Source organism: Podarcis liolepis (genome assembly GCF_965112155.1).
Source record: "Podarcis liolepis genome assembly, chromosome: 8".
Taxonomy (NCBI): domain Eukaryota; kingdom Metazoa; phylum Chordata; class Lepidosauria; order Squamata; family Lacertidae; genus Podarcis; species Podarcis liolepis.
The window spans coordinates 4,365,175-4,377,427 of record NC_139560.1 but is presented as its reverse complement, the minus strand read 5'-3'; the positions used below and the strand labels follow the sequence as shown (position 1 = coordinate 4,377,427).

The following is a 12,253-nucleotide window of genomic DNA, read 5'->3' as shown; positions in this document are numbered from 1 at the left end:
GTCCAGCATCCTATTCTCATGGTGGCCAACCAGCAAGCAGGATCCTGCCACAAGAGGTCTCTCCCCTCACGTGGTTTCCAGGAACTGGAATTCAGAAGTGTTGCTGTCTCCAGCTGTGGAGACAGGGCAGAGCCATTGTGCCCTGTAGCCATTGATAGCCCTCTCCATGAATTTGTCTAATCTTTTTAAAAAGGTTGGTGGTCACCACTGCCTCCTGTGGGAATGAGTTCCATAGTTTAACTATGCACTGAAGGAGGAGGAGGAGGAGGAGGAGGAGGAGGAGAAGAAGAGGAAGAAGAAGAAGAAGACGAAGACCACACCCACCAATCTGGCTGGGTTTCCCGAGCCACTCTGGGTGGCTTACTTAATCGCTGTCTAACTTACAAAGGAGGGACGTGGGTGGCGCTGTGGGTTAAACCACAGAGCCTAGGACTTGCCGATCAGAAGGTCGGCGGTTCAAATCCCCGTGACGGGGTGAGCTCCCGTTGCTCGGTCCCTGCTCCTGCCAACCTAGCAGTTTGAAAGCACATCAAAGTGCAAGTAGATAAATAGGTACCGCTATGGTGGGAAGGTAAACGGCATTTCCGTGTGCTGCTCTGGTTCACCAGAAGTGGCTTAGTCCTGCTGGCCACATGACCCGGAAGCTGTACGCCGGCTCCCTCAGCTCCTTCGGCCAATAAAGCGAGATGAGCAACCCCAGAGTCGGCCACGACTGGACCTAATGGTCAGGGGTCCCTTTACCTTTAACTTACAAAAGTCCTTTTTTTTTCCAGTACAGTCATACCTCGGGTTGAAGTTGCTTCAGGTAGAGCGCTTTCGGGTTGCACTCCGCTTCCGGGTTTCACCGTTTGCAGATGCGCAGACGGTCAAAATGATGTCAAGCGCATGTGCGGAAGCAGCAAATCGTGACCCATGCATGCGCAGATGCGCAGACATGGGTTGTGTTTACTTCAGGATGTGAACAGGGCTCTGGAATGGATCCCGTTCGTATACAGAGGTACCACTGTATAGCAAAATATAGATAATTTGCTTCCAATTACGGGCGCCTCCAGACTGTTAGTTTATTGTTGTTTTGCAAGCAACATGTCATTGATGCACATAATAATAAGGTCGGGCTCTATCCAGTACTGCAGCTCTGCTGGTGCAATGGGTTTCATGTGTAAATGGAGCTTCCTCTTCCTGTTATCTGGCCCCCTCCAGCTTCCTGCGCACCCACAGAATCATTTCTGGAGGGTTAAGGAAGAGTAGGGAGAGGAGAAGAAACAGAAGTCCCGTTACACCTGCATAACTGTGCCCACAGAGCATTGGATATGATCCACAACCATAGAAGTCATTCACATGCACATTCACACTGCAGAAAGCTAATCGAAACACAAGATTTTGCATACAATGCCATTTCAGCTGGTTTGACACTATATATTCCATGTGACGTTATGGGGTTACATCGGGGGAAGGAGTCAGTTTGCCCCAGCCTTCCTGTGCTGTGGCAGCTCCCTCTGTCTGTTTGCCCCCAAAAAGCACGACATGGCACAACTGTGCAGTTTCCATTCCCTATCCTCCTTGAAGTCCTGCTGAAATTACACTGGCTGTAATTTTGTGGTGGTGGCGGCGGCAGCAGCAGCTGTCAACTCAAGCCAGTATCAGGAACAACTTCCTTGAGTTGGTAGGCCAGCTGGCTGCTTTCCTGCAGCCGGATTTGGCCCGAGGTCCACCAGCTGCCAACCCTTAGTAGGACAGAACAAACAGAAATGTGGGGCTTGAAAGGAACTGAAAATCATCCAGCATTGTGCCTTGAAACCAAGATGAGGTCCTCTATATCCAGAGGTGCACCTCCCACTTTGCTGCTTGAGGCAAAACAGGAACGTGCCACCTTGCCTCCTCGCTGTTGGTGCATTCCATATTTTGGGAGCTGCCTCAGAGAGAACTCTCCCCTAAGCTGCCAGCCACAATGCTATGGAAGGCAGCAAACCTACCAAGCAGGCACCCTCTGCCTATCTTAATCTCTGGGTGTGTCTGTAAGGAAGGAGATAGATGGTCCTTGCTTAAGTTAAAGTTAAAGGGACCCCTGACCATTAGGTCCAGTCGCGGACATCTATGGGGTTGTGGCGCTCATCTCGCTTTATTGGCCAAGGGAGCTGGCATACAGCTTCCGGGTCATGTGGCCAGAAGAACTAAGCCACTTCTGGCGAACCAGAGCAGCGCACGGAAATGCCATTCACCTTCCCACTGGAGCGGTACCTATTTATCTACTTGCACTTTGACGTGCTTTCGAACTGCTAGGTTAGCAGGAGCGGGGACCGAGCAACGGGAGCTCACCCCGTTGCGGGGATTTGAACCACCGACCTTCTGATCGGCAAGCCCTAGGCTCTGTGGTTTAATCCACAGCACCACCTTGAATTGGGTCTGTAAGCTAACAGGTCCCATGAGGGTCACAGCCAGAGATGGTTCAGGGGAATTCAATTCAGTTCATCATCTAAAGGTATAACAACCTCGTTTCCACTTTCCAATATAATATGCAGACTGAAACACAGGCTTCTTCCAAAATTCGCATTTCTTCAAATTCTGTAGTGCAGTGTTCCAGCCTAGTAATGTGTGCAGAAATACATGTACTAGCTAGGGCACAGTGTGCATTAAACTGCATTGCATTAGGGAAAACGGTTTTCCAAGAAAGTGTATACCATGTAAAGGTGCGTACAAAATGTGCACAAGGAGAAGTTCTCACTAGAAGGATTTTCACGAGGTCCTTTTCCCAAAAAAATGTGGAGAATTTAGGATCAGAAAAATGGGGCATTGATTGAAATTGAATTTGGCAGATTTCCCCATTCCCATGACCAGCCTTTTGACAATCTGCAGATCGTGGATCTAAGGCTCTGTCCTTCCGTCTACCTTTTTCTTCGTCTTCTGTAGGTACATCCGTTCCGAACGTTCCGTCATCCTTATCAACTTCTGCCTCTCCATCATATCTTCCAATGCTCTCATCCTGATTGGGCAAACCCAGACCCGGAATAAGGTAGGAATTTGCCCAGGTTTTTCGTTGTTGCTGCTGTTACGATAGCTGAACTCCCAGGGAGAGACATTCATTTGCTTTCCTTCGGCTCACTATTTCGTTCTCTGAACGTACCACTGAATGGAAAAATCACACATGTATCACCTTTGAGAATCCGGGGAGCATCTTTGCTGTTTCTAAGAAGAATAAAGAGAAAGACTTTAGCTGTGATGCATTTTGAGTTTCTGTCTAGAGTTAGCTCTCTCTGACTCCCACCGCCCCAGTCCCCTTGGCACTTTCCTGCAAGAACAGGACCAGTTTGCGAGGTTCAGTGGTTTCTATCTCTCAAATTCAAAAAGACAGATTGACCAAAGGGAGGCAGAGGAGAATGTTCCACTTAATAAATGTTCTGCTCTTCCATAGCACCCCTTTCATACACCAAGCCTGGAGCCAGTTGCTGACCTTAATTAAGAAACCCTAACCCACACGCATTGCCTAGGTAGGTAAATAGGAGGGAGCATATTCCAAATGTTGTGGAAGCTTTTGAATGGCTTTTAAGCACGTTTTGGAGAAATTTGGAGAAGGTCTATGAGCCATTAGAGCTCAATCGAACCTCCATGTACTTTAACGGCATACCTTTCAACAATAGCTATTGTGGACACACAAACAAAAGAAGAAAAAGAGAAAAATGACCTTGCAAAGCAGTCCTTAAGTTGATGCAGATTCAAGGCCTGGGGAGTGTCTGCAATAATGGAGATGGTGGTGAATATCAGGGCTGTGCTGTGCCTGGATTTCAAACTGAACTGGGCCCATTTGGGCCCATGTGGGATTTGGCTGAAATATGTTGAGGTAGCTCCAAATCGCCCCAAGTTGCATCGGGTCCAACTCAAATATTCTAAGGCTGTCAAAAAGCAGGGCAGTTGGGCAACCGAGGAGGAGGAGATGTATGCTGGATGTGGCAGCACCAACCTGAACTGGACTACCAAATTTGGACTACCACTAGCCTTGACAGGACTATCAGACTTTTCTGGTCCTGGCCCTGCTCTGTAGGACGCAACATCCCCATCCTAACTGTGCATGGCCAGACTGCAACTTGGGAGCCTAGAAAGGACACTGTGTTTAAAATAATTACTGCACATGGAAGTAGCTGTTTTTAGCTACTGTGGTTAGGAGCCATCTGCCTCCACAAAATATTTTACTCCCATTTATGAGACTTTGTGCGGAATTCAACATTACACTAAGTGGAATCATAGAATCATAGAATCCTAGAGTTGGAAGAGACCACAAGGGCCATCGAGTCCAACCCCCTGCCAAGCAGGAAACACCATCAGAGCACTCCTGACATATGGTTGTCAAGCCTCTGCTTAAAGACCTCCAAAGTAGGAGACTCCACCACACTCCTTGGCAGCAAACTCCTTGGATAGCATCATTCATTCATTTATTCATTCATTCATTCAGTCTCTATACCACCCTTCATCTGATGATCACAGGGCAGTTTACAATACAAAAAACACACACACAAAATACACACTATTGTGCCAAACAAAAACAATAGAAGTGAACATGCACATGAAAGCTCATACCCATAACAAACTTAGTTGGTCTCTAAGGTGTTACTGGAATGATTTTTTTTTTATTTTGTTTCGACTACGGCAGACCAACGCGGCTACCTACCTGTAATCCCCCCCCCCAAAGATTATTTAATTAGTCAAAGGCAGTTTCAGCTTGCCAGATGGAATGATCCCCTTTATCCTGCCCCCGAATGCTGTTCTGTGGGTTCTCCTGATCCATGCAGAACAACGTTTTGAGAGAGAGTGAGAGACATGTGGTGGGAAGAGAAGGGGTTAAGTCCCATCGTGTGAGCAGAATTCCATGCTTAGAGCGTCTGCTGATAGGACACATTAGGTGAATCCTGCCCATCAATGCTCACTGCTTCAGCATTCTTGTAGCTATATGTTCCAGAGGTCAGTTACGAACAGAAAGACTTGCTGCATTTCCAGTGTCATCAACAACCATTAGGAGCAAATTGACCAACAAAATAACAGCAGAAGTAACAACGACCAGGTTTGCAGGTCACATCAAAGTATAGTTTAATACATCAGCATTAAACCATGATTTGTTTTAAACAACGGTTTAATGGGATGTGCAGATTGGGTCGATTTAAATTCTCAGCTGCAAGGGAAGAAAAGCCAGGCACAAGCTGAGCCAAGAGGCAATGTTAGGTAGTGATTAGAGTGTTGGACTAGGAACTGGGATACTAGGGTTCAAATCCTTGCTTGACCATGAAGCTCCCTGATTGACCTTGAGCCTGTCACTCCCTCTCAGCCTAACCCACCTCACATGGTTGTTGTGAGGATTAAATAAGGAGCGGGACAGCCATGTGACCAACTCAAGCTCCTTGGAAGAAAAGGTGGGATATGAATGGAATAAATAAAATATTCTGAACTCCATATCAGACATTTATGCCAACTTCTTTTAAAGGCATTCAAATTATGGACAGCTCTCGATGAAATCTGTCGATCACCATCGATCTAAAGTGAGAAATAGCTGGTAGGGCAAATCTGGCACCAACTTCTCCCAAGCGAACAGACCTTCATCAAAGCAATCAGATTAATGACTCATCTTGATTTGGGGAAAGTGGCACTAAAGTAGAGACAGAAGGATAAAGACATAATTGAAGGTGATCAGGCAAAAGGGTTGCTTCATTTTTTATTTCCGTCAATGGATTTTTGTAGGGAATTTTTTCCCCCCCGTAAGATGAAGATACCTGGAGAGGAGAGGAATGAAAAGAGTCTTCCTCACTTCCTTCAATACAGTTCACATTGCTCCTGCTCCCCCATGAATAATAATAATAATAATAATAATAATAATAATAATAATAATAATAATAATAATATATTTATACCCCGCCCATCTGGCTGAGTTTCCCCAGCCACTCTAGGCAGCCCCAAACAGAATATTAAAAACACAATAAAGCATCAAACAATAAAAACTTCCCTAAAGAGGGCTGCCTTCAGATGTCTTCTAAAAGTCTGGTAGTTGTTTTTCTCTTTGACATCTGGTGGGAGGACGTTCCACAGGGCGGGCGCCACCACCGAGAAGGCCCTCTGCCTGGTTCCCTGTAACCTCACTTCTCGCAGCGAGGGAACCGCCAGAAGGCCCTCGGCGCTAGACCTCAGTGTCCAGGCAGAACGATGGGGGTGGAGACACTCCTTCAGGTATACAGGACCAAGGCCATTTAGGGCTTTCAAGGTCAGCACCAACACTTTGAATTGTGCTCGGAAACGTACTGGGAGCCAATGCAGATCTCTCAGGACTGGTGTTATGCGGTCCCGGCAGCCACTCCCAGTCACCAGTCTAGCTGCTGCATTCTGGATTAATTCGGGTGTGTGGGGTGTGTGTGTGTGTGTGTGAGAGAGAGAGAGAGAGAGAGAGAGAGAGAGAGAGAGAGCCATTAAAACTCGTCTTTAGCAGCTAGCAGTGCTTTTGTTGTTGTTCCAGCTTCCATTTCTCTGTGTCTTTATGGCGTCCCTGCTCCCCTGACAAACACACAAACACATTTTCCACCTGTGTGCACCCCTAGTGAATAGTGCCCCTCTCTGCATTTATGAGAGCCTTTGAAGATGAAAGCAGTACATTTAAAAGATGCATATTCTTGCTCCTGGTCACATTAGACAAAAGGGATGATGAAGAAGAAAGGCGCCCGCCTAGCCAATCTCTCTCTCTCTCTCCGCTGCAGCTTGGCAGCCTTTTTGATTATTAAATCACGCTTGGCCAAGCATCGCCGCCTGCTTCAAAGGACAATAAAAGGTTTTGCTACTGAAGGCAGAAGGGAAAGGGCCTCGATGGGTTAGAATCCCGGGGAAGGAGTCATGGTTGCAGCCACTGCCTAAGGCAGAATGTTTGGATTGGAGCTGGTTTGGTATTGATACCCATAGGATAGCTCAGTTGGTTAGAGCGTGGTGCTGATAATGCTAAGGTTGCAGGTTCGATCCCCGTATGGGAGAGCTGCATATTCCTGCCTTTCAAGGGGTTGGACTAGATGATTGTCAGGATCCCTTCCAGAATCTACGATTCTATGTGTTATGTACTGAAGTTCTCACCCTGGGCCAGCAGGGGGATACTGTAGATAGTTTTCACTCAGTTCCACATATGCAAATAAGGGATTGAAAGTGACATTCAGTGATTGGATAGTTACAGAAAATGGTTACTGTTGCATTGTAGTGGAGCTCTATATAAGCAGGCTGGCTGAACCCTTCCGTTCAGTTCTGTTCTGGCCTGTGAATAAACAAGAGCTGTTTGAAGAATCGCTGTGTCGTCTGATATGTTCACCCGCAACATAACACTATGATTCTGTTCTATGAATCTGTTTCAAACCAAATACTCACCTGTGTTTGATGGCTTGTAGGCAGGTATCCCAGCAGCTCTTGCATAGACTGGGCTGCCTTTGACTTGTCCAAAAGTGAGTGTGCGTCTCTAACAATTATCCTCCTCAATGCCAAAGCCTTACATCCCATTTTAGCTAATGGAACAGGGAGTGGAAGGCAATTACCTGCCCTTCTTTTTCTCCTATATGCGTAAGAAAATGTATATCAGCATCTTCCTTTTCATCATCACTCGTCTGGGAAGTCCGAAGTAAGAGTTCCTTCCGATAGGCCTCATCTTTATATATTCTAATGCAGGCAGAGCCAGCTGGCAGCCCTCGGGGAAACCTAGATAGCGACAGCAGCAAAGTTCAGAAAGGGAGCATTCATAATTCAGACTCCTCGGTTCAGAAATCCCTCAGCCATTTCGAGGTGAGCCAAGCCTCTGCTGAGATTTGGCTCGGCTCATAATGGCTTGGCACCAGCCCTCCGCCGACACTCGCCATTCCTGCTGCCAGTTTGTATTATTTTTAGAACTTCCACCCCACATTTCCACTCCAGGAAGGAGTTGCTCAAAACGGCTTACAAATCTAAAAGCAAGCGTAAAAACAACCCGTTAAAACACTGGGAGGGGGGGTCAGATAGTGGTTTTTGTCTGGTTTTTTTGTTATATAAAAATGGCTTGTTTGGTTTGTGTGTGTGTGTGTTTAAAAAATAAATGAACAAGAGACTTGGCCTAAGAAGTTATTGTGGCATACTGTCCCTTTACCTCATGGGTAGGCAAACTAAGCTCCGGGGCTGGATTCGGCCCAATCGCCTTCTAAATCTGGCCCATGGACATTTGGGGAATCAGTGTGTTTTTACATGGGTAGAATGTGTCCTTTTATTTAAAATGCATCTCTGGGTTATTTGTGGGGCATAGGAATTTGTTCATTTTTATTTTATTTTTCAAAATATAATCTGGCCCCTGACAAGGTCTGAGGGACAGTGGACCGGCCCCCTGCTGAAAAAGTTTGCTGACCCTTGCTTTACCTCTTATGGTCCAGCTGTCTGTGGCCCTTGACTTTCTCCTCCTTCTTCTTACACATGTCATTTCTCTCTCGCACTTTTCCAGGTGATATGCACCTTGGTGGCTGCCTTCCTTCACTTTTTCTTCCTCTCCTCCTTCTGCTGGGTGCTGACCGAAGCCTGGCAATCTTACATGGCTGTGACGGGCCGGCTGCGAAACCGCATCATCCGCAAACGCTTCCTGTGTCTTGGATGGGGTGAGGATCCCATGGTCAAACCTGGAGATGGGAAGGGTGGGGGGAAGCAAACACACCCTTCAGCAAATGCACCCAGTGCTGAGCATCAGCTGAAGCTCAAATGGATTTGAATCATGCTGAAAAGGCGTTCCTCTGCTCAGAATCCCAAATTCTATATTGCAGTGTTAAGGCATGGAACCCAGAAGAAGACTCTAGTTTTATGCATGAAACTGAAATAACACCACACACACCCGTATTCATTTAATCTCTGTTTGAATTCATTTTGAGGGGGGAAATCAGGAGAAGGGTTGCAAGTCAGTGATAGATGCTGGGGACATTCTACATGCAAAGCAGCTGTTCTTTCCCATTATGGAAATTCCCCATTATGGTGTTTCTCAGTATCAGGCATCTTTCTATGTGCCAGCAAAGAGAAGCATGGCTTGTTATGCTGCTGGGATGCTCACTTGGTTTGTGGTTGATCTTTTCAAACGTTGCTTGAGCATGGAATTTAGAATTCAGTACCATTAGTTTTCCTTAAGGAAATGACTGGGAATGCAGCCGGCTTCACATCTTGGTGTAGAAAGCTGCAGAAAGTACCATTCTCCTAGAGATTTAAAATTCAAATCCCCCAGTGCAAAACAGTTGCAATACATATGGATATTATTGCGGCATGAGTTGACTGTGCAATTGCTCCAGTGGGATGGATTGCTCAGATGCAGAGTCCGAACAGCTGACTTGAGAAATCTATCCTCATCTACATGGGTGGGATTGTTCTGCCACAGTGCACGTTGTGTTCAGAATGGTGCTGGTTACTGGGTCTCTCTTAAAAACACAGTAAGCATTTCAGGTTGCTCCTCCCACTTCCTGGGTAGCTAGATCAGTGGTGTAATGGTTAGGGTGCTAGACTAGGCCCTCACAGACTGAGCTTCGAATCCCCACTTACCCATGAAGCTTGCTGGGTTATCCTTGTCGGGATCTCCGCTACAACCGAGATACTCCTCCGGTCGAGCCTTCGGAATCTCCTCCGATGATGGTTAACGACCTGAGCCTTTGATAAGGCTCCAGGCCCATTCCCCATTCAGCAGAGTATCAAAGCAGCAGAAGAGATGAGAAGTTTGAGCTACATTGCTAGGTTTTATTTCTAACTATGCAGACAGAAAAGAAATATATATGCTCTCTCTGTGAAAGGCAGAGAGCAACTGGAAAACAAAGGAACAGGAAACCAGTAACATCACATCTGTCTCCTGTCTTCCGTGAGACTTCCAACAGTCTGGAATGTCTGGTATGCAAAACATAGTCTTGTGACTCCAAGCACTGCACAGTGGCATAAACAGAAACTAACAACCCTGGGCCAGTCTAACCTGCCCTACAGGGTTATTGTGTGGATAAAATGAGGAGGCAGAGAGAACCATGTATGCCACTTTGAGCTGTGGAATAAGAAATGTAAGCGAAGGGAAGGAGATCACAGGGCAGATGAATTTTAAGACTGTGACTAGTTACTTTGTGGCTCATACTGCAATCTGTGCAACCTGACAAAATGCCACTGAATACAGTGGTACCTCGCAAGACGAACGCCTCGCAAGACGGAAAACCCGCTAGACGAAAGGGTTTTCCGTTTTGGAGGCGCTTCGCAAGACGAATTTCCCTATGGGCTTGCTTCGCAAGACGACAGCCCATAGGGAAATATCCGGGACAGCGGGGAAGCGCAGCGCGCCTTCCCCACTGTCCTCGGACCTCCTCCGAAGCCGGGCGGTGGGGCGGGAATGCCTCCTCCCGCCGCCGCCGGGCTTCGGAACAATGCTCTGAAGCTGGGCGGCGGGGCGGGAACACCTTCTGAAGGCGGGCGGGGGGCGAAAGTCTTTGTCCCCCCTGCCTGCCTTCCCAGGGGCTTTTAAATCGCCCCGGACAGCGGAGAAGTCCTCCGCTGTCCGGGGCGATTTTAAAATGCCGCCCGCCAGCATTTTAAGATCGCCCGGACAGCGGAGAAGTCCTCCGCTGTCCCGGGGTTTTTTAAAATGCTGGGGGTGGGAAGAAAAGCCCTTGCCCCCCCCCCAGCCTTCAGAAGAGGTCCGGGGACAGACTGTCCCTGGACCTGGTCTGAAGGCGGTTTCCCTAGGAACGCATTAATTGGTTTTCAATGCATTCCTATGGGAAACCGTGCATCGCAAGACGAAAAACTCACAAGACGAAGAGACTTGCGGAACGAATTAATTTCGTCTTGCGAGGCACCACTGTAGTCACATCACTGCAAGTTCAGCAGCATAACTACTTTATAAAAGGATTTGGGGGCTGGGTGGGTGAGAGGAGAACTGGAGATTATTCCCTGGTTCAGATTTCAATTCAAAGCAGAGAAGAATTGGGGCACCTGTTGCACACTTCTTCTTTGAGGGGAAAATTAGGCTTGTTCATACATTCCACTGAACACAGGTTCAATGCATATCCTGTTCCGGTCAAGCAAACGTAGAAGCCAAAAAGATCTAAAAGGCAAGTGATTAAACTTCTGAGCCAATACATTTCAAGATTCCTCCTGAAATTCTCAGTTGCTGAGAATCACAAGTGGGGAGAGTGTTGTTGCCCTCAGGTTCGGCTTATGGGCTTTCCATACGAATCTGGCAATTTTTCACAATGTAGTGTGTTTTGTAGATTTTCAAAAGTGTATGGGTTTTTTTAATGCACACTTCCCCAATATGCACAGTTCTGCACACTTTTTCTTGGTTGGGAAACCGATCAACTCAATTTGCTAAACTTCAAAGGATAGCTGCAGTTCGGTTTGCATATTATTTTCAGAAGTGTAGCTTTGCATTAAAATGAAAACTGAACTGAATTGCCCCCCACCCCTCAATCCCTAAGGGAAATTCTTTTTTTCTGCACCTCTGGCTGTGACCAAAGTTACAAAGTCAGCTTCACTGCGGCCGCCTGCTGCTTGCTTGGCCCTGAGCTAGGTAATCCTTTAACCTCTTGGATTTCCCCAGGGTGGTGTTGATTTGAGTGGAACTCCTCTGAGAATTTAAAAGGATCTGTTTCACCCTTCACACGGAAAGATATTAGAGGATTGAATGGAGGACATTTGGGGCCATGTCCTGCTCTGGGACGCATCCTAGCCAGTAGGATAATGGAAACTTCCCATGAGTGTCAAGCAGAATATTTTCTCTCTCAAGAGACATGTGTTGTGGGAGAAATTTCCCTTGGGGATTCAAATACGGAGGCTCACAGTCAATTCCCAGTTAGTGAGACCTTGTTCAATAATGTGATACTGGACCGAGAGCTTTCCATAAAGATACGCTCTCTATAGGCAAAATGTGTCACCAAAATGTGTCCATCCTCTTCCCCAACCACCTTCTGCCAACTCATTGCTCTACCATCTTTCCATCCAACCACCAGGGGTGGTTTTAGGATACAGCGACTTGGCACCACACTGCAGAGCACCACATGCAATGCTGCAGAATGGATTGTGAGAGGCAGGGTGTGCCACACAGGGCACTGCTGAAATTTGAGAGCCCCAAGTCCCCCACTGCAACCACAGTTCTTGGAAACAGTTAGCCCCCTTTTTAAAAAGCATTTCTGTAGCTCCCTCCTTGTACCCTTCTCATGTTATCCTTCAGTCATTAGAGAGGACGCAGGTAGCGCTGTGGTCTAAACCACTGAGCCTCTTGGTCTTG

General features: G+C 47.0%; 1 protein-coding gene across 4 annotated transcripts in view; it reads left to right on the top strand.

Annotated features, from left to right (window-relative positions):
* The window catches only part of ADGRB1 (adhesion G protein-coupled receptor B1), a 380,579-nt gene that overhangs the window by 306,008 nt on the left and 62,318 nt on the right, over positions 1-12,253 (top strand). For all 4 annotated transcript variants that reach the window (XM_083516501.1, XM_083516500.1, XM_083516503.1 and 1 more), the window contains exons 20-21: positions 2,908-3,010; positions 8,465-8,615. In XM_083516501.1, coding sequence (XP_083372627.1) covers positions 2,908-3,010; positions 8,465-8,615 — 254 coding nt within the window. The remainder of the gene's footprint in view (positions 1-2,907; positions 3,011-8,464; positions 8,616-12,253) is intronic.